This window comes from Folsomia candida, unplaced genomic scaffold (genome assembly GCF_002217175.1).
Source record: "Folsomia candida strain VU population unplaced genomic scaffold, ASM221717v1 Fcan01_Sc001, whole genome shotgun sequence".
Classification (NCBI taxonomy): Eukaryota; Metazoa; Arthropoda; class Collembola; order Entomobryomorpha; family Isotomidae; genus Folsomia; species Folsomia candida.
The window spans coordinates 11,660,473-11,681,064 of record NW_019091193.1 but is presented as its reverse complement, the minus strand read 5'-3'; the positions used below and the strand labels follow the sequence as shown (position 1 = coordinate 11,681,064).

The 20,592-nt window shown below is 35.0% G+C and overlaps 5 protein-coding genes across 10 annotated transcripts; 3 read left to right on the top strand and 2 right to left on the bottom strand.

Moving 5' to 3' along the window:
• The first annotated feature begins 1,991 nt into the window (after positions 1-1,991).
• On the top strand, positions 1,992-8,150 carry LOC110849540 (angio-associated migratory cell protein). The gene is made up of 11 exons (XM_022096964.2): positions 1,992-2,078; positions 2,162-2,203; positions 4,392-4,663; positions 4,753-4,785; positions 6,578-6,681; positions 6,777-6,908; positions 6,987-7,131; positions 7,234-7,433; positions 7,516-7,665; positions 7,741-7,922; positions 8,001-8,150. Exons 3-11 carry the CDS (start codon positions 4,414-4,416, stop codon positions 8,065-8,067), a joined length of 1,263 nt encoding a protein of 420 aa, XP_021952656.1. The 5' UTR covers positions 1,992-2,078; positions 2,162-2,203; positions 4,392-4,413; the 3' UTR covers positions 8,068-8,150.
• On the bottom strand, positions 2,504-4,252 carry LOC110849551 (glycine cleavage system H protein). The gene is made up of 6 exons (XM_022096973.2): positions 4,169-4,252; positions 3,678-3,719; positions 3,274-3,611; positions 3,051-3,194; positions 2,828-2,959; positions 2,504-2,750 (listed from the first exon to the last, which is right to left on the bottom strand). Exons 3-6 carry the CDS (start codon positions 3,389-3,391, stop codon positions 2,650-2,652), a joined length of 495 nt encoding a protein of 164 aa, XP_021952665.1. The 5' UTR covers positions 3,392-3,611; positions 3,678-3,719; positions 4,169-4,252; the 3' UTR covers positions 2,504-2,649.
• A 1,043-nt stretch (positions 8,151-9,193) lies between the features above and the next one.
• LOC110847496 (Y+L amino acid transporter 2) lies at positions 9,194-16,025 on the top strand. 2 transcript variants are annotated; one of them, XM_022094448.2, is made up of 22 exons: positions 9,194-9,770; positions 10,650-10,824; positions 11,084-11,169; positions 11,291-11,388; positions 11,629-11,649; positions 11,710-11,928; positions 11,996-12,037; positions 12,312-12,468; positions 13,366-13,442; positions 13,685-13,706; positions 13,791-13,817; positions 13,896-13,947; positions 14,033-14,077; positions 14,195-14,204; positions 14,674-14,734; positions 14,798-14,823; positions 15,075-15,178; positions 15,251-15,323; positions 15,394-15,470; positions 15,543-15,630; positions 15,706-15,798; positions 15,870-16,025. In XM_022094448.2, exons 2-22 carry the CDS (start codon positions 10,738-10,740, stop codon positions 15,932-15,934), a joined length of 1,530 nt encoding a protein of 509 aa, XP_021950140.1. In that variant the 5' UTR covers positions 9,194-9,770; positions 10,650-10,737; the 3' UTR covers positions 15,935-16,025. The 2 variants fall into 2 exon arrangements, with proteins under 2 accessions (XP_021950140.1, XP_035702775.1); XM_035846882.1 differs by lacking the exon at positions 9,194-9,770 and having other exon boundaries at positions 10,423-10,824.
• A 105-nt stretch (positions 16,026-16,130) lies between these two features.
• LOC110842341 (acetylcholine receptor subunit alpha-type acr-16) lies at positions 16,131-18,118 on the top strand. 4 transcript variants are annotated; one of them, XM_035846884.1, is made up of 7 exons: positions 16,131-16,323; positions 16,455-16,573; positions 16,651-16,695; positions 16,766-16,875; positions 16,961-17,441; positions 17,521-17,673; positions 17,735-17,933. In XM_035846884.1, exons 1-5 carry the CDS (start codon positions 16,254-16,256, stop codon positions 17,208-17,210), a joined length of 594 nt encoding a protein of 197 aa, XP_035702777.1. In that variant the 5' UTR covers positions 16,131-16,253; the 3' UTR covers positions 17,211-17,441; positions 17,521-17,673; positions 17,735-17,933. The 4 variants fall into 4 exon arrangements, with proteins under 4 accessions (XP_035702777.1, XP_035702778.1, XP_035702779.1 ...); XM_035846885.1 differs by having other exon boundaries at positions 16,961-17,481; positions 17,572-17,673; XM_035846886.1 differs by having other exon boundaries at positions 16,961-17,481; positions 17,546-17,673.
• Positions 18,119-18,137: 19 nt separating this feature from the next.
• Positions 18,138-20,282, bottom strand: LOC110842331 (beta-1,4-glucuronyltransferase 1). Of its 2 annotated transcripts, XM_035846881.1 has the most exons (5): positions 19,150-20,282; positions 18,702-19,070; positions 18,542-18,617; positions 18,442-18,478; positions 18,138-18,362 (listed from the first exon to the last, which is right to left on the bottom strand). In XM_035846881.1, exons 1-5 carry the CDS (start codon positions 19,952-19,954, stop codon positions 18,171-18,173), a joined length of 1,479 nt encoding a protein of 492 aa, XP_035702774.1. In that variant the 5' UTR covers positions 19,955-20,282; the 3' UTR covers positions 18,138-18,170. The 2 variants fall into 2 exon arrangements, with proteins under 2 accessions (XP_035702774.1, XP_021943748.2); XM_022088056.2 differs by having other exon boundaries at positions 18,542-19,070.
• Positions 20,283-20,592: the final 310 nt, after the last annotated feature.

Below are 20,592 nucleotides of genomic sequence, written 5' to 3'. Positions count from 1 at the left end.
TTGATGTTTGTAAATTGAAATTACGAAACTGGCATAAAAATTGCTGGCAATTACATATTTATATTAGCATCGGTTTTTTATATGCTCATAATGAAACATTAATGACATTAGTTTACATACAAACGATGAAAAGTTTGGTTTATATGTATATAGGAATTTATTTTTACATGATCATATTTATGTCCATGATGTATAATTACTTTAATTTCTTAGAATTAAATGTTAAACCTCGAACATGTTCATGTAAAAAATAGTTATCCAATTGCGGAAGTTCCAACACACGCAGTGTTAATTTGAAATATTTGAACTACACAAACTCCATTGTTGGTAAAAGAGCAATAGCATTGCCAACACAGGCCATTTAAGCTTGTTACGAAAATGGTTCCTTGAGTACATGTTGTCTGTACAACTGAAGAAAAGAGACTCACATTGCTTATCATTGATAAATTATCAATCGTGAATTGATTATGGAAAATTATTACAAATACCTGTCAAACTTTGACAAAAATCCATAGACGCTGCAAAAAGTAGAACTGCAATAATTCCAAAAATCATATTTGTGGACCTTGATGAAGAGGACGCCATGATCAATATCAATGAAAAAGATTAAACAAAATTGAATTTTGTATTTCGTTTATATTAATTATTTCTAATGACAGTCTAGATCTGACTAACTCCGAAATGCACTTAAGATTGACCGTTTTATTTGAAAATTCTATTTTCAATTATTAAATGTCATCAAATAATTCTCTGGTCTGCACATAAATTCAAAGTCATGATCAGTCCATTCTTTATGTTAAAAAATGTATACTTAAGTTCTTAATTTGAGTTTATATAAATAAAACTTTATTGTACTCTAAAAAGTATTTACAGCATGACGAGTGATTATACAAAAAAAACTTAATTAGGATATTCAGCAAATGCATGTAAAGCTAGAGCTAACCGGCACGAAGAACCGACGCCACCACGCTCACCCCACTGACCGCGGAGCAGTCAACGTTGGCAACTATCACTTCAGTTCTTATCATGCAAAGCGACAAATTAGTGACGAAACAGAAACACTGATAACATTGGTTATTCACGTCGGATGGTGAAGGCATCCAGAGGACCTATTTATAAACATCAATTTAATCATCATTACATTACCTTCAACCGTATAAATTCTATTCACCCCTCGGCTGCAGTTGTACGACAAGGCTACATACATATGGGAAAGGCATTCATATATATTTAGTACCAAGTATTTTATTAAACAATACTGAGCTTATATTAGAACCATGTTCTTATTTTGGTAAATTATTACCTACAAACGTCGCTTTGGACAAGGATGGCGAAAAAATAGTGGTCACAAGAAATGACTGACCCATACAACCCAGCAAAATGAAGCCGAGGAAGTGAGTTGTGTAATGCACTAACAATCGTTGTGGCGTTTCAGGCATTTTGGAAAAGAAGGAAAGGATAATTAACTTTGAAAGTCAGTATTTCTCTTAGAATCCGATAAAAACGAATTATCTGATTAAAACACCAATTACGAGTTTGATGGATTTGTGTGAACAAATGAAAGGAAGCTCAAAATATGGAGCACACATTTGCATTTTAATATAACATCAAAAGTGAATTATTAACTTTCCTTATCTATACTTGAGGAAATGACACTGCAAGTTTTGCAAAAGCCCTCGAGCTTTTCATCTCATAAATTAAAAGTGAATTTAAAAAATAGTTAAAATAGATTTAAAGTACATAATACGGCATAGAAATAACTGGAACAGTGTAAGGAGAACACATTTCAATTCAACTTGCATAAACCATGTATAATTTCCAACTGACTTGCTTTTTGCAATCATAACTTAAAACTAATGCGAAATGCTAAAAACATTTGCATACAAGTTAGCATGCATTTTTGCAGTCTGAATTTTCATGGAATTTGAATGTCTCAAATATCCACATGGATGTATTGGAATCCAAGAATGATTTTACTAGCGGTTGAGCTTGAATAAATGCAAGTTTTTAACACGTGGGGAAAATCACTTGACTTCCTATATTTACTCACTGCACAGCAGTTTGACATTTGATTTAAGGTCATCATTGTGCAGTTATTATTGAAACATATATAGATTGATTCTTCATATTTACTGTGTTTTAACACTATTTTGCTCTGTAGTAAGGTAGAACACTCAGAAAACCTTTATATAACAAGGATAAGGTAAGGTTTTAAATTAAAACTTTTAATTAACTGAATTGACTTGTTTGTATCATCAAACGTAAAGGGTTGTAATCGTGTAATGTAATAAGAATAACATGAAATAGTCAAGAATAATAGTAGACCATATAAGTGCATTTGTGGTTATGTAATTAATTAGAATCTATAGCGCGAAGTTTATTAGTTTAAATTCTAAATTTCGCCAACACGGATTTAATAACAAATGGCTAAAGATAAATGATAATTGCAAATGCATCCAAGTGTATATCCAATGCGCAAATTAAAGTACAGTAGAAATATCTGTTTAGATTATTAAAGACATATTTATTAATGACAGTCACGTTCTATTAATAGAGGCGAGAGATATGACATGACAAGTCACAGTTGATTCCATTATTACATGAAACTGCACATCATTTATTTACGGTTCAACATTTTCTTAAAATCTATCACTCCTCGTGTTGCGCCTTCAAGAACTTTTCATACGCTGGCTCATCCATTAGTCCGTTCAACTCCTCTGGTTTTGTGAGTTCTAACTTGAACAGCCAACCTATAAATTAAAGAAAAATACCAACCACTTAATTATCGACGCTCTAAAGAAGGTTGTTGGTTTTGCGGTGTATTTACCTTTTTCGTAGCAAGACTGATTGATAAGTGCTGGTGTATTCTCCACCGCGGTATTTTTTTCGGTCACTTTTCCTGATAGTGGACAGTACAGCTCGCTTGCAGCCTTTACACTTTCTAAAGCCCCGCATTCATCTGAAAGTAAATTTTCGTAGCATATAAATGTTAGATATTATAAGCCATAAAATTAGAGTTCATGTAATCAGAGAACATGTTTATAGTTTACCCATAATCGAAAAGTCTGTTCCAACGTCCGGAAGTTGAGCGTAAACAATGTCGCCGAGGGAGTCTTGAGCGTAATGCGAGATTCCGACGGTCCCCACCTTGCCGTCAATGACCACCCACTCGTGTTTGTCTGTGAACTTTTTCGCTGAAAAATTGCAAACGCTCTTTCAAGTTCGAATTTCGTAATATATTACATTAGAATTATTTAGTTAAGATGTTGTTACCAGCACTGAAGCATGTTGAAGTGGTCGACAGACGAGCAATGTTCAAGCTGGAAACCACACCCTGTCTAAATTGTTGACATTTCAGCAGGGTGGAGAAAACTCTGTTTATGAGTACCATTTTGATTTCGATGGCAAAGTGGATAAAATTATGAGAATGTGACTCGTAGATCGTTTTTTTTTGGTGGATATAATGTCGAGTGATCCAGCACTCCTCCACTTTCCACTGTCTGAGATGGAAAAGAAACCAGATTTTGTCAGTCTTCTTCTTCGGTCCTATCGTCGTCGTGTGACAGAGTTATAAAGTAATGGAGATGATGACTTCATTCCCTTGCTCTATGCTGAAATTGGGAATAACATATGTATAAAATTGCTTGTATTATTTATTCGAGAAAGCCGTAACTCACTTGTTCCTAATTCAATGTACAATAATTCTTCTGGAACCCAAACTGGAAAGATAGAGAGATAGAGTAAATATGTTTTACGATAAAAGTCAATGCTTGTGACCCTGTTGACCCACTGTGTGCAGTATACATTTCTCATGTACAGTTATTCACATGGGTCTGGCCCGTCTAGGAGCAGTCAAACCATTGGTTGGCTGTACTGCGTCATTAATCTTTTAATCAAACTAAACTTTTAGTACTCGCATTATTTCTATAAACTCATATGCATATTGATACAAATCCCAGAATGGGACGATGATTTTAAGGGTACGCTTTTATTACTTCACTTATTAAATGAAACATACATTTCGGCCTTTTGTTGGGCAAAGAATTTAAACGTGTAACAGCAGAAAACAATTATGTAATTGATCTTTTTTGTCATAATTGCTTTGAAAAGGACTAATTTTGTATTAGATTTTGATAATGATCGTATTTTGTATTTACGTATAACTTACCAGTAATTTTCCACATGTGCCGGTTTGTAAAACCTCACTTTTGGTTGAGCAATATTTCCGCTGGTTTTTGGCAAGATTTAGTTGGCACATGGGTATCTTGCATGCATACATACTTTTGTTGTATGTATATCCGTATTTTCTTGAAGTAACCACTCTCTGGCGTTACTCAAATTTTCAATAAATGTAAGCTAATGATTGTAATCACTTGTGTGCATATATGTAGATCCTTCAAAACATTATTTACCATGCGTGACAACGGAACTCCTCCTCACACCTCTTCTGACGGCCTGGGAGATGGGTACGACGAGGACGCCATGATTTATGACGATGACGATGATTTCGACGAAGACGATATGATTGAAATTGTGGACGATGACAATGATGGTGGTAACTTGGCCGATGACGAAGAGGACGAGCAAATGAATTATGGTGCCGGACCAGGGATGGAAGGCTTTACAGGACAACAACCTGATCACATTTTGACATCGCATTTAGGTTATTTAAGAATATTTTTCACGTTTTATTTGTTCCCGTTCTGACCTTTTTCCCATACATTCAATTTATTTGAATATTTGTTTTTACAGAAAATGCTGTGTTTTGTTGTTGTTTTGATGGAGGTAAGTTTTGTATCGTTTTCAACCATAGAGTAGGGCCAGGCGGTATCTCTGTCATTTGGTCATTCCCTATTTGTCATTGTTCAATTTCACATCCCGAGTAAATATTTATTTTTAATATTAATCATTAATATAATTATTCTTTAAAAAATGGAGTTCACATACATTGGTTATGATGTTGACACACAAACGTTAATGGAAAGAGTGAGAGTTCTTCAAGTGGAAACGACCAAATTGTTGGACATTTTAGTTAATAGAGAAATGTTAAGTGAAAGTGCAGAGGAGGTGCAAATTGACGAAAACGGTGCTTGTCCTCGTCCAAATGGAGAAGAGTGTGAAATTTGTGCTTATACTTTTAAGAAACGGATTATCATAAATCGTGCCGACATTACAAAGTCCATTGTTCGTGACAAAGTTTTGACATGTCATAGTTTCGAAGCCGGGATTTATGCGCACGTTGACGTGAAACCAAGTAGTGTAAAGAAGGGGGTGGTTTACTTCGGAAGTGCTGGAAGGGTGAAGGGGAGAGTGAAACACCACATGAGTGTGATATTGGGAAACCATGAATCAAATATGAAGCCAGTGCATAAACACTTCATCAAACTAGCCAACAATGAGGAGGAGGAGAAGGATGATGATGATGTAGTTCAGGATGATGATGATGATTCAAGTAATTTGAAATTGTAAATATTGTTTTCATGATTGTTATCAATTATTGAATATTATGAATCATGCACAGAGGAGGAAGAAGATGACAGTTTGATGGAAGTTTCGGATGACGAGGATGAGGAGAATCTCAGCCAAGAGCAGAAAAATAAATTGAAATATTTCCGAATAGCGTTCATTCAAGAAGTGCATGCTGTTACTCGTACCGATAAAATTGTCCTTATAGGACAGCAAGCTAGACTTTGTGAGTAGTTGTATATATGCCATTATGTGAAAAATGAGATCAATTAATAAATATGCATAAAATTGTATAGATGTCGAAAATGGATACATGAATGGTTTTGCTACTCGAGGACGATTTGGTTTCAATAAATATGAGTCAAAGTCTTCATATGTAAAACCTGATGAACCACCTCCTGCTAAAAAACAACGAAGATCCGATCCATCCTCATCCTCAGTACCTTATAATCGAATACTCGTCCGTCGTTCTGTACTGTACGTACGACTCCTAGTTTTGCATTACAAGTTGTGATTTACAAGTGACATGCCTATGTTTTTTGTTTTAATTTCCAGAGACCGAACCGTTTCTGAATTCTTGTTGGTAGCGCTAGCTATTCGAAATCATACGACAACCCGTGAAAATCCACCTCGTACCATGCACCAAGCTACTAGTCGTGAAATAACATTCTTTTTTGATAATTATTTCAGAAAAGGTGCGGTCAACACCAAAACCGCCATAGGCTATGTTCGTGCCAACGTCGACCTAAATAATAAACTTACCAATTTTCAAAAAACTGAATGGTTCACCGGGATCAAACACGACGATCAAAATACGGACAAGTGGGTGTTTGGCATCAACACAGAACCTTTGGGGGATGATGGGGAAACGATTGACCAAGCAATTGAAATTGATAAGGAAAATGGCAATTTGGCAAAAATGCTCCTCGATCCTACTAATTTAGAAAACCTTTGTTCAGGGACACTACCGCTAACTAAACCCCGATCAAATCGATTCTAGTGTACATATATATAAAATAGTTAATTTAGTGTATTTAATGAATTTATTAATTTTTTTGATGGATTTTTGATTTGATTTGATTTGATTTGATTTGATTTGATTTGATTTGAGATGGGAATAAGCTGATAACTGGAGGTGAAGATGATCTCGCCAATGTTTGGGATAGTACAACTATTGCTACCCAGTCGCCTTCTTTTAAATGTCGAGGCCATAAAGTAAGTCATTCATACCAACGCATATAACAAATTATTCGTTTAATAGAAAAATTTCGACAAGAATATAGTTAATAATTGTACATTTGACTCTCAAGGACTCTGTTGTTAATGTGTCATTTAATTGGGACTCTACATATTTATCATCATGTGACCTCTCGGGAATTATAAAAATCTGGAAAACTACCAACTATGAAAGTGTTGCCACTTTTGAAGCTGGAGAACTTTCAGTAATCTTACTAATTTGAAATATATTATGCATTATGCGTGCATTTTAAGTGTATTAACGCGCAAACTGTTTATTTTAGTGGAGTTTCTGGCACACTGCTATTAATGTTTTGTTTGCTGGTTGTGACGATGGGTCTATTTACATGTGGAAAATACCTAACGGTGATTGCAAGATCTACACTGGAAGCTCTACAAAATGCGAATGCGGAGTTTTACTGCCCGATGGTATTAATCAATATTCAGTCAATCATTAGCTTGTTGAATGGAAATATTTATTCATGAAAGTTTTACGGAAGTATGTATAGTATGCGTATATTTATATTTCAGGCAAGCACCTTCTGGCAGGATATGCTGACGGCACTTTAAAAATTTTCGATTTAAAATCTGGAGAGGTTCAACACAACCTAACAAAATCATTTAAGCGGCCTAATCAGATCTTGTGTGTGGCAACTCATGCAACTCGACAAATTGTTGCGAGCGGCAGTGCGAATGGCACCGTTGCCCTCTTCAATTCACAAAATGGAAAGGTACGTTTTTTACTATCAAGTTCTATCTGGTATGTGTCGATTTGATTAATGATTGGAGTAAAATAGCGTTGAAATTTTGCAGTTGTTTACAACTTTGCAAGTTTGCACACCAACCGAGGAGGATGCTGATTGTAGTGTTGAAGGAGTTGCATTCTGTCCTGATGCGACATTGGATTACTTGGCGTGTGGTTCAGTAACCGGGGACATTCTTATCTGGGATTTATCAACAATGGTAATAACAATAATTATTGGTTTGCGAGAACTTCTAGATTATAAATTTATGAATATGTATGTATTCGATCTTTAGACGGAGCGGATGAGATTGCATCAAGATTCCGGAATTACAAAACTTATGTGGGATCCCAAGTCTCCCTTCTTGTATACGGCTGGACTGGATGGAGTCATCCGTGTTATTGATGCTCGTTCATGCACAATTGAGAAAAACCTTGGGAGACACAAGTCAGAAATTCTAGACATGTTCGTTACAAGGTATGTTGTAGCTAACAATTTGAAACATAATACTGCAGTATTACTAATTAATAAATTCGGGATCATGATTTGTTGCAGTGACGGATCTAAGATTGCATCTACTTCGGAGGATGGCTCTGTGTTTCTGTTTAATTTGATAAAATAATTATTTTGTTGGATACATGTTATCCATCCCAGAATGATTTGAACACTTTGCAATTAAATAAATGGTTTTATTATTCGGATGTACATTTACAATGCCTTCGAAAATTTGTCAACAACACTACCGAAAGGCTATTATATTCCGGAATTGATGCTTAATAATGGTATCAAATTGCAGGAAGTTGTACCTTCTACTGCTGAAGTGTTCATGATCTGCATATTCCAAAATCTACATTTTAAAGTAGTCTACTCTAATCTCTAGGCACAGGAAGCTGTGCAATCTAATCTAATTTCTGAATAAATAAATATTCAGAAAGTCGCTTCATAATACCTCGCCTCGTTCAAAATGTGTCTGAACGATTTTAACTTAATACATTACAAGTTGACATAGTGCGAGGGTAACAAGTATTACATATTTTGTATACCCAACCTGATCCAGCATAATTATGCATTGTGTGTAACTAACTAGACATATTTAAACAGAACATATTCCTATGCTTCAATAACTAAACATCGACACTGTGCAGCTATAGTAAATACTTACTTAGGACCACGGACCAGCCTGTGAATTTATAATAAATGATGCAATCTGGTTCGAATGTTTCCATTTGCACAAATTCACAACCGGTTTCAATTCAATGGTTTATGTTCTTGTATTGAATTAATGAATCATAACCACTCATTAAGTTGGCATAATTACATATTATAATTTGTTAATGCTCTATCATACGCGTTGTATCCTGCTTAATCTGTATATGTAACACTAGCATTGAGGATGATTGTCATTAATAATCGGGTGTCTGACCTTTTCGTCTCGTGTCAACACGAGTCAAACTTCCCAGGAATATGTGTATCTCAGGCGTTGGAGTTGGGATAAAAAAATTGTTTTCATATACGAAAGCAGAGAGAATGGATATGATATATATGTACATGTACATAAGTAAAAATAGAGAGGGGGAGAGAGACTGCATGGGAAACACAATTCTTAAAATAACTAGGGATGCATATCAAAGTCGGTGCAACAAGATCGGATAAAATCTACATGATATTGGGAGGCGTTTATTTTTATTCCGCAAATCTATCGTGTATCGTGATCCAACTTTTAAATCAAAATAACATTTGCATTGTGCAACGGCGTGATTTGTTCCGCGATTCGATGCATTCCTGTTTTCCAAAATCCTTTTCGTTTTCATCCATTATTTAATGTTTTGTGCGAACTTGCTTCACTTGAGTTGCATTTGTGCCAATAGTCTGTCACTCTGGATTTTTTTAATTTTTTAAAGTTCAAGACTTCGGTGGACTCTGATCTGAGCTTTGTTGTTCAATTCTTGGAGATATGTACATACACATTTGCATACACACTTGTGCATGGTGTCGTCGTGATGATGAGGAGACGGCATGTCGACCAACTCTCAATTTCTCCGTGTGAAGTGAACTCGTCTTCTTCTCAACCACTTTCATGCCGTGGACCATTTGTCTCATTTTGTTCTTCAACAAGTGCTCTCAAATACATTATTCATCTCTTCTTGCACCACAACCTCGTGCCTCGTGTCACTCAATATATCTCCTATTTGGATATTCATAGCGGACAAAGTTATTGGAGGAGAAAATTACTTGCAGTTTGGACACGACAATAAACTTTGCTGTGCAGTATAATATTTAGACACATAGATTAAGACTTATTGAGCCAGGAGAAGGAGAAAGCAGGTAACAATTTAATATCTGGATTTTGGTTTCATGACATTAACCATTTGGTCGCATAATATGAAATTGACATGTAGTTTTTGTTGCAATACAATTGAAAGATATAAATACATAGATCAAGTAGAATTTCAATTTGACTCAAGAGAGAGATGAAGATTACTGTGTTAGGGTTTAATAATGTGAATTTAGAAACTATACAGTAATAGCATATGTACATACGTATTTGTTTATACGCATATATGTAATAAGTATGCATTAGTGTGATGTATGTACGTATGTATGACTTCTAAACTGCCTTTACTAACAACATGTCGAGTCGAAAGACGTGAATGTCGAAACAGAGCAGATCACTCTGCAAATTAACCTAATTGGCTTGATAACATCAAAAGTGTCCGTCAATTAATCCAATCATAGTTCGTGTGCATGGAAAAATGAATTTTCTAATCGTTCCATTCATCATCAGAGACAGAGATTAAATTCAATGGAAAGAACAGATCATTTTTGTGTTGCTTTAAAATAAAATTATTATCTGGTCGTATGCATGTATGTACATATGTACATACATATGTCGTCGCTGTCTCGGCATGAAATCGTCAGTGCATTGATTTTAATCCTGTACAGATATTTGCAACTTGCATGCACATCTTGTTTGCAGTTATAAAATTTATGACTCGACCTGTTCTGATCCATGACGCTCATTAAGATCGAAAGTGAGATAGTGCAAATCCATCATTTATGAGTACAAGGAAATGAAGTTCCAATTCAAAAGCGTCTGTTTCTCACAACTTTGGACATTACAATCTGCGGGACAATGTGGACTACTTTAATATGACAGTGATTTAATAAGTGTGTGTACATTCGAATATCTTCCATATTTGACAGATTGGTGTATTCAAACTTAACACCTAGTGAAAGGACACAGTGGAGTTCAATAGTTGCAATTTCAACACTTGCAACTACTTAATTCACGATGAAAGGGAAAAGAAGAGGAAAAGGTGTAATTTCTGAAAATGTCCCAGAGCTTCAAGTTTTAAACAATTTAGATGTCAAGAAAAAGGTAATAAAAATTTAAATGCTCATCAATTATAAACGTATAAACGCATATATGGACGTTACTACTATTTCTACAAGCTGGATTTTAGCAAATATGCACTGTAGAGTGTAGTGTACTTTTTCTATATATATTTCTCACCAGTAGAATTTTTTTTTGTCTTGATGCCCTTCAGCAAATTAAAATTGCGATCAATTATTTTGCTGCTCATCACTGGTCAAGTTTGGATAAGGATTAAGATGGGCAATTTAATTTTCCTTAATAGGACCAATCTGATACTGTGGAATTGAAAAAGGAGTTGGGCCTAATAGATGGTTGCGCTATCATACTCGGTGTGATAATCGGTGCGGGGTGAGTGCATATATCTACATACGCCTTAATTTCGAATACCTAGATAATAGCGGTGTATGCATGTAAATGTTTTTTTTATTCGCGGACTTGAATTTTGATTTTTTGTTTTTGTTTTGAAAAGTATCTTTGTGTCGCCAAAGGGGGTCTTGCTCTATTCCGGTTCTCCTGGTTTGGCGTTGATAGTATGGGTACTATCCGGTTTCTTGTGTTTGGTGGGCGGTAAGCACATACTTTAATGATCTGAACGATAGGAAATAAGTTTCAGAATGAAAATGAGTGTGAAAAATTAAGGTGCAAGTGTTCCGTATGTATTCTATTCTGCCCTTTGTATCATTCATGTAATATTACCCCTCCTCAATTCGAGTTACATCTCTATACGGCCATTAAATTACTACATTACTTATTTACTGTGAACGTTGCTTTCGAAATGGAAGATATTGAATGTTTTATGTTTTGCAGCCCTATGTTACGCGGAACTAGGTAAATCTGTACTAGATATCATGGATATGGATGTTTTTGTAAATCTTGGGTGATGTACAGGGACCATGTTGCCGAAAAGCGGTGGGGAATATGCATACATTTTCGAATCATTTGGAGAGCTACCAGCATTTCTCTTCATGTGGGTGGCTTTAATTGTTATCGTTCCATCAGGAAATGCAATCCTTTCACTCACGTTTTCATATTACTTGCTTCAACCATTTTGGCCGGATTGCCAACCACCCGATTTGGCTGTTAGGCTGATTAGTGCTGCCGTTATTGGTATGCAGTATTAACTCATTAATTGAATGTATCTTAGCAAAAAGTCTTATGATTATTCTCACTTCAGGTTTACTGACAGCCATCAATTGCTACAATGTAAAATGGGGAGGTAAGAAAATGTATTTTAATTAAAAACGTATACTGATTACGCATTCATGAAAGAATCATTTTGTGTGTATAAGATTCTATGCGTTATCATTGTACATCGTTTCCCTCTAAATCACACATTTTGTTGTCAAATCGGAAATTCCACTCCTTACGTTCATTAATTCACTGTACCCTCTGCACTTGCAGTTCATACATAATCCAACTTTTAACTAATTTTTGACAAAACTTTTTAATGGTTTTATTTATTTCATATTCCCTGATGATCACCAATCCAGCAAACTTGCAGACAGTATTTACTGCAACGAAGATTATAGCTTTGATTGTCATAATTATTGCTGGCCTTGTGGTTATGTGCGTCGGAGAAGTAAACAATCTCGCAGACCCGTTTGCAGTAACTCGGAAGGACACCGGGGTTGAGGATCAAAATGGAAGGTATTAACAACATAGCAAATTATATTATGCATTATTATTAGTTTACGTTAACCAACTTTTACCCAACAAATAGACGAAAAAGAAGTTAAAACAGTATACAGTATAAAATTAAAACAACCAGCATATGATATGACCAGTTTATAATATAGATGCTAGTCCGATTAGGAAAAACATGGACTTGTGATTTGTGGCCACCACAGACCACAAATTTCTGTAGCCTCTCCAGTGCCCGCGGACAATGATTTGGAACCTGGGGAGTGGGGACATATTATATAACCCGCTTGCGCCTACATAGTTCGCGACTATTTTCCTTGCCTTTTCATGCAAGGAATGCAAAATAAGTGTTTGAAAAAAAATAATGTTGGGTATGATAAAACAGTAATCTGAAAGTCAAAAAAATGCAAAATTTGCATCAAAAGTTAAGAAAATTTAGAAAGATCGACATCTAGCTAATTGTTAAAAAATGAATTGCATAATTGAATGGCACTATATGTAGATATAAATGTAATCAACTATCTTGAAATTGGATTGGAAAATTAATATTATTGCTATATCATTTTGAAATTATGGTTTGAGTTAGTCGTATAAAGTCGATATATACATATGTATGTACTTCAGATCCAAGAGACCATGGGGTCAAATGCATGCATTACATGTCCCTACGGCAAAATTTCTGTGGGGTCATTTTCCAGGTCCTCACTCTGAAAATCCAAAAATCCACTCTATTTTACAAAATTTCTTATGTTCTCACTAGTCAGTCGAAATTCATATGCTTCAAAGAAGTCATTGCTTAAACGTATCCAAAACAAATATTAGCTGCAGCAGCAAACATTATTTTATAATTTTGATTGTTAAATACCTTATTTTCCTTTAAATTTGCGTTCATTGAAATTTCAGACTTGGTAATATTGCATTAGCGTTTTACTCTGGACTTTTTTCCTTTGCTGGGTGGAACTACTTAAACTTTGTGACAGGTATGATTCAAACAGAGAAAAATATTACCCTCAAATTTAAAAACATTACCCACAAAGAGGTTTTTATCATGAGATGTTCCCGTATATTTGCATGCAATATTTTTTCTTGACAATTTCCTATTAAATAATTTCACCATAAACGATTGAACGGGAAAATAAAAATAAAAATTTTTGTCAAAAGAAATATTTTTTATGACAGTAAAAAAATTGTGGTTATTTAATGTTAATATTTTTGGCCCCAGAGGAGCTGAAGGATCCATTCAGGTCAGACATAATTCAACTCTTACGAGCTCCTGTAAATACTAATATCCTCACATCAGTATTTATATTATTTGTCCACGCTTACAGAAATCTTCCACGAGCCATTTGGATAAGGTAATTAAACGTATACTGATTACGCATGCATGAAGGAATGATTCTACGCGTTATCACATTATACAACGTTTCCTTTAGTTTACCTTTAGTTACGTTGGTTTACACTCTGGCGAACGTTGCTTACTTTGTGGTAAAAACATAAATTTCAAAAGTGCAAAAAATTTCACCCTGCATATTTAAATATGTATGTCAAAGTCTAAATTTATACCACACAGGTATTGACAACCCAAGAAATCCTTGATTCAAATGCGGTGGCTGTGGTAATTTAATACCTTGAATTTTGCTTCATATTTCATTTTCTTAGAGCTATTTACTAATGCTTTTTCTAATTGATTCACCCTTTATTATGGGTAACATTGTTTATTAATCTATTTTAGAGCTTTGGAGGTAAGAATTTTAAACATAACTCATAACTCAAACATCAGGTAAGAAGTAAATTTATTTGTAAACTCATATATAATTTCAGACATCAATAATCTCAAACAATATTATGCATTGCAAATTCAATTAGTCGTAGTAGAATTTAATACTAAATCGAACTTCAACACATCAAGAAATAAATTTAACGAATACATTGGAAAGAAATGTACAATTAAAATAGTATACAACCACAACCACCCTAATCTTTAATAATTTTGCTCTCTCGGGCGTCTTCACAATTTCATCCAGGCCTTATTATCAAGAAGGCGTCCTGCCATGGTTGTGACGCGTCTTTATGTATGAAGGATTGTTCTCGATATTGTAACGAATAACAAATATTCATGCTGTGATCATTTCGTTCAATACAATAAATAAATAAATAGTCGTTTGCTTGTTTTTAAAAATATGTACTAATATTTTTCTTCCTTTTTTTGAGATCGAATACTTGGACCGATGGCTTGGATTATTCCGGTGTTTGTTGCGTGTTCCACTTTTGGGTATCTAAAGAGTACTAAATTTACCCTTTTATTGATGATGTTTAAATTTGATTTGTTTTTTAGATCATTAAATGGATCAATCTTTGCAGGTAAGTAGAATTTAATTGCATTTTATTTCCAGTATTAAAAAGGTAGATGCAAACCAAAAGCGATAACTTTGGAAGGGGCAATCGAGAACGTTCCACTCCAATAATAATTGGGGACCAATGCTGTGTTTCTTGGTAGTATATAAAGGGCGATGAGGTTAAGGGGAGCGGGGCAGGATACGTTAATTAGGCTTTAGGCATAATAATTAAGTCTGAAAAAAAGTTTTAAAATAGCGTCATCTTGAATCTTTCAGCTTCCAGATTGGTATTCGTGGGAGCGAGAGAAGGACATCTTCCCAAAGCTTTAGCCTTAATTAACATTGAAACTTTCACCCCAATTCCTGCTTTAGTGTTTCTGGTGAGAAGTACAAAACCTTATAAATATATACGAGTGAAAGTAAATTTGAGATTTTGGTAATTTTTATTTCAGGGCTTTTTGTCTATAGCAATGTTAATGATTAAGGATGTTTATATTTTGATAAATTACGTGTCTTTCGTTGAAGGTACGTAATACACAATTTGAGATTGGTTATTGAAACGACGCACGAAACTGTGTTTAATTTTTTATACCAGCACTGGCAATGGGGGTCACTGTCTGTGGCCTTTTGTGGCTCCGGTACAAGAATCCTACTGCTCATAGACCAATTCGAGTAAGTAATATTTTCATTATTTTTGTTAAAAATAAAATGTTTCTACACTTAATTGTCATTTTTTTAAAATAGATGCCGATATATTTGCCAATTATTTTCTTGATCATTTGCATATTTTTGATCTTTGTTCCAATTTGCACAAGTCCAGCTTCTGAAATTGGTATGACCTCATATTTTTATTGGTTTGATGAACTCCAAGCGCAATAAAAAAATTATCGTCTTTATAAATTTACAGGTGTTGCAGTCATCATTGTCCTCTCAGGAATTCCCGTATTCCTTGTTTTTGTATACTGGAAAAATAAGCCCAAGTTCTTACAACAGTTTGCAGGTGACAGATATTGATATTTTATATGGAGTTTTATTTCTTGATTATTTTTTAAATGTAACTTTGCATTTCAGTCCATTTGGATAAAACAAGTGCCTTGTTATTCAAAGGAGTACAAGAGGAATCTTCCAAATCGTAATCTAAACTATTGTCTAAAACTGGAATTATGTTTTTTTATAATCTTGTACATGGTAATAAAAAATATTGATGATAATGTTTTTATTCTGTAATGAACAACGTCAATGAAATTGATATATCTATGTAGCATATGGCATTGAGGATTCATGCGTAACTAATACACACGTCTCCAATTTCAACTCATTTAATATGATCTTGCTTGTGGTTTATGCATTTAAATAGAATTACGTCATTGCCAGTTCAGTGAATGGGCGTCAGTGTAAACTCCATTTCCATTTAGTAAATTTTTTGCACTTCCGAAAAATTATTGAGTATTAAAAATGAGACAAATTGTACTGTTGATATTGTCATCATGCTGTCTTTCTGTTACTGAAGGAGCTGACGTGACAGGTAACCAATTATTATCCTCACTCTTTCTTTCTTGTCTCTTCCGTCATACAGTTTTCATTTGGCATCATAAAAGTAGGTGGTATGAATATGTCAATTTATGTTCATACGCAACATGCGTGTTTTACTTGCAGACATTTCTAGACTTCGACAAGACCTTTTGAGAAACTATGATAAGAATGCAAGGCCTGTTCAAAGCCACCAAAATACTACCGTTGTGAAGATTTACTTTTTCAATTATGGATTTGAATTTGTAATAAAATATCACTCAACATTAAATGGAAAATTTAAACAGTTTAATAAATTTAAATTTTGGTGAGTATATTACAGGATGAAAACACAAGACTGCTCACACTTCATTGTTTGGTCGCATTGGTATATTGCTATAAATATGTTTCTTAAGTTCGACAAAGATGGAACTGAAATAAATGTTTTGATAACCCAGATATGGAAAGATGAGCTTATTCATTGGGATCCATTATTGTACGGCAATTTATCAGCAATTCAATTTTATCCCACTGAGGTATGGCGACCTGACATCTTGGTCTACAACAGGTAAGATGCCTTATATATGTAGTACTTTATTGATATAGCGGAGTAGAAATTTATGAACCTCATTATTTTTTTACATGCATGTCAGTTATGAGAAAAGCGAGCTGGATCATTTTGGCAATACTTTAATCCATGCTCAATCATTAAACGCTAGTAATTCCATCCTATTGTGGGTTCCACCAGCAAGTCTGGTTGTCGAATGTGACAACGTGGATTTTTACCGATGGCCGTATGACAAACAAAGGTGTTCCATAAACCTAACGGCGTGGGCTCACGATGGGAGCGAAATTAGTCTTCAAGTGCAAGAAAATCATACGAAGGCAAGAGAGTGCAGATAATTGTTGTAAAGCTATCTTTGCATTTCCATAATTTAAAACCCTGATAGATGGATGACGAGCCTTTCTCGGCCAAAAAACCCTTGCAAAATCGAGAGTGGGATCTAGTTGATAATTCTGTCGAACAAAAATCGTGGACTGAGATGGATATACTCTTCACAGAAATTCAAATTAGGATGGACATTCAGCGTCGCTCTTCAACTCATGTTGCAGGAATCGTGGTTGTAGCTATCGGTTCGTTGGATGCAGTACTTTTCAATTACCCATAGTAAAAGTATGTAAGAAATCCTTCCATCTTTATGCATGTACTTAGGTATCACGGTTGCAATTTTAACTAGTTTCTGGTTGAATCCATTTGCAAAAGAACGAATCCCCGTCATCTTGGTGGCTTTTCTGCTCAACAATATTTATTTGAACTATATTTACTCCATTATTCCTGACAATGGCGAACGAGTTCCATTTCTAGGTGGGTACACACATAAATTAACATTCGAACTTTGTTCCTGAAATTAACTAACTTTCATCAGTTTGCTACTTTCGCGACTCCCTTGTAATGGTTCTTCTTGCCCTTGCATGGACAATTGGTCTCCGACACATGGCCAAGGCGCACATGGCCATACAACTTCCTGCGTGGATTAACGGACTTCTGGACGGAATTGTGGGAACTATCTTGTGTTTACGCCCACATCCAAGTCCAAATCCTAGTGAAAACTCGAGAGAAATTATAAATATGGAGAGAACTGAAGACGATCATGAAGAATTGGTAGAGGAAGAAATTTTATACAGAGGAGATTGTGGTTGGTTTGCAAATGTATTGGATAGAATAATGTTTCTCATTTATTTCACCGTGTACTCCTTTCTCGTTCTGACGTTATGAAAAATATTTCTACAAACATTGCACATATTTAAATATTTACATATATGATCCGATTACAGTTTCGAATGATATATTGCTGAATGCACTTATAATGTACAACCCTCTTGTTTTCCAAATCTTTTAAAAAGTTCTACTTTAATCTTTAGATTAATAAGTCTGTCTTGTCTCACTACTGTTTTTGTTATCTCATGCATAGACTTTTTCACTCCAGGTCGGTGAATGAGGAAGGCATTGTCCAGAATTAGGAACTTATAATCCAAGGCACACAAAATGTATCCCTGTGCATATTTGTAAGAAATAAATATAAATATAGTACAAATTTAGAATTGGAGACAATTAAAAGGGTATAATGAATACCTGAGTCATTTTGTCTCGCAATCCCTCATATGACAATCTGATGTATTAATATCATATTAATTCATTTATACTTATTGACCACCACCATATTATATTATACCTCGTGTCATACTGAGGATCGTACTTGGTGCCGATATAAATCGGCTCCCAAAACTGAAAGGGTGGCTTTCTCTTGGCTGTATGAAAAACTTGAAGCTTTTCAGGATGCAGTGGCATTTGATTCCACTCGATAAATTTGGGAATTAAATGACATTCCTTACAAATTTTATAGTGGAAAGGAATAGCTTCTCCAATTTGAAGTAGATGCACAAGCTCTGATTTGGTCTGCGGTGGCATCACTCCTTTTTCGATTTCGAATATGGGCAGGACAAACACTTGTCGTGCGGGCATGATCACAGGCTTCTCATTATTCTTGTTCTCTTCGTAATGCATTTCGAAAAATGTTCGGATTAGATTTATGCTGGGATAGAGTTCGATGTCACTTGGGAGCACGAAATGTGTAAGTGCTGCTGCTCTCGCAATATTTCTTGCGACATTTACAGGATACAATAATCCGTGTTTCATTCTGAAAGTATTTTCATTGCGTAGTTTAACAGGGTCTGGTTTTATCGAACAATTTTCCCAACGTTCTAGGAAAAAAAGTTTTAAAAAATATGTAGAACTTGTGTATCTCTCTATGCATATAAGTGAATGTTTGTGTTTTCATACCTTTTTGATACATTGAATCCAGCCACTGGAACTGCTCACCATAAACAGGGCTTTCTGAGTACAACACGTCGAAAAATAAGTGAAACGTTACAAATTGCTTAATCTTTTGAAAATTACAATCTCGGAGAAAGCTGATTATTTTTAATGTACGCTTCAAATCGTCTCCTGGCGAGTAAATAGCGATAGATACCGGTCCAGCCCAGCGGTCAACTAATGGAATCAAATTGTCTAAATATCTATAATCCCCATGAGTTGTATAAGTTATTGATTGATGACACTCTAACTCCATGCTGAGAGTTGAGATAACAAAATTCTCATACACTACAAGGTTCTTATTCCGCTTCTGAGCTCGTCTCAAGCTTTTCGTTTCACAGGAGAATGAAAACATTTCGTTTTTGAAAATATTTTGGTTTTTATTTATTTCAGAGTTAACTGATTCAAAACCTACAAATTGGTCACGAAAAGGTTCGTATTCATTAATAATTTTGTCCATTTCTTTGTACGACGATTCATTCACTCGATCATCTTCGTAATGCGTAATGGTACTGATGATGCCAATTTCGCTGTTGGTGGTGATGGTGGGAGTAGTCAGTTCTGTCACGAAATCATATCGACGGGGGTGGCTTATTAAAATCGTCTTATCCTGATTTTTATTTTCAGGCAAGAAGCGTTTATTGGTGAATTCATGATTGGATGCGACATAATTCAATGCCAAGAAGAGTCCACCAATGATTCCAAGAATAATTATGACTCTTCTTCTGCTACTCACCTTCAAAAGTCGAAAACATCGATCGATAGTATGCATTTTATTTATACCACACGTTTGCCTTCCTTAAAACTATCGATCGTTCATTCACATAATTGCACTTCTTTTCACGTTACAAACACAAAATTCTAACTGAAAAATTTGAAAAGATTTATATGAATTTGAGTATTCCAATAATCATTGCAGTATTTTGCAGAGAGTTTCAGAATTATGAGTCGGTGTCAATCACAATCTGAAAGGCTGTCGTGACAGACTGATTGCCGAATCTTGTAACTGCAATGTATATCTAGCTATGTATGATTTGTGAGGGAAAGCACGTCCTGACTTGACGCTAACGTAACAGAAACTAAACTGACCGACACACACACACACGAAACACATAAAATAAATACCGGATGCGTTTATACCCAACTCTCACAACAAGATTTCACGAATTTTTCAAGCAATCGCTATTTTTGCACTGGTGTTCTCACAGGGAGAAATGCCCGAATGAAATGCCTGCATTTTCCATTCTGGGTGAAAGCTTTTATATTTACTTTCATCGCCAACACGAAATATACAAATCGAGAGACCATTACCGACATAGGTAACCGGTGGAGTGACTCTAATACGAATGCAGGGCCATATCGTACATAGGTGATAGCTACATAAATGCCGATCCAATCCAATCCATAATG

Coding starts and splice junctions, on each gene's coding strand:
- LOC110849551 (XM_022096973.2), bottom strand. CDS start 3,391: ATGGTACTCATAAACAGAGTTTTCTCCACCCTGCTGAAATGTCAACAA. Junction 2,960..3,050: donor AACAGACTTTTCGATTATGG/GTAAACTATAAA, acceptor ATTTACTTTCAG/ATGAATGCGGGGCTTTAGAA. Junction 2,751..2,827: donor TCAGTCTTGCTACGAAAAAG/GTAAATACACCG, acceptor TTTAATTTATAG/GTTGGCTGTTCAAGTTAGAA.
- LOC110849540 (XM_022096964.2), top strand. CDS start 4,414: ATGCGTGACAACGGAACTCCTCCTCACACCTCTTCTGACGGCCTGGGA. Junction 4,664..4,752: donor CATTTTGACATCGCATTTAG/GTTATTTAAGAA, acceptor TTGTTTTTACAG/AAAATGCTGTGTTTTGTTGT. Junction 7,666..7,740: donor TCTGGGATTTATCAACAATG/GTAATAACAATA, acceptor TTCGATCTTTAG/ACGGAGCGGATGAGATTGCA.
- LOC110847496 (XM_022094448.2), top strand. CDS start 10,738: ATGAAAGGGAAAAGAAGAGGAAAAGGTGTAATTTCTGAAAATGTCCCA. Junction 11,650..11,709: donor CCTATGTTACGCGGAACTAG/GTAAATCTGTAC, acceptor GGTGATGTACAG/GGACCATGTTGCCGAAAAGC. Junction 12,469..13,365: donor GTTGAGGATCAAAATGGAAG/GTATTAACAACA, acceptor TTGAAATTTCAG/ACTTGGTAATATTGCATTAG.
- LOC110842341 (XM_035846883.1), top strand. CDS start 17,258: ATGGATGACGAGCCTTTCTCGGCCAAAAAACCCTTGCAAAATCGAGAG. Junction 17,442..17,520: donor AATCGTGGTTGTAGCTATCG/GTTCGTTGGATG, acceptor GCATGTACTTAG/GTATCACGGTTGCAATTTTA. Junction 17,674..17,734: donor CGAACGAGTTCCATTTCTAG/GTGGGTACACAC, acceptor AACTTTCATCAG/TTTGCTACTTTCGCGACTCC.
- LOC110842331 (XM_022088056.2), bottom strand. CDS start 19,954: ATGCATACTATCGATCGATGTTTTCGACTTTTGAAGGTGAGTAGCAGA. Junction 19,071..19,149: donor GGATTCAATGTATCAAAAAG/GTATGAAAACAC, acceptor TTTTTTTCCTAG/AACGTTGGGAAAATTGTTCG. Junction 18,479..18,541: donor GATCCTCAGTATGACACGAG/GTATAATATAAT, acceptor TTAATACATCAG/ATTGTCATATGAGGGATTGC.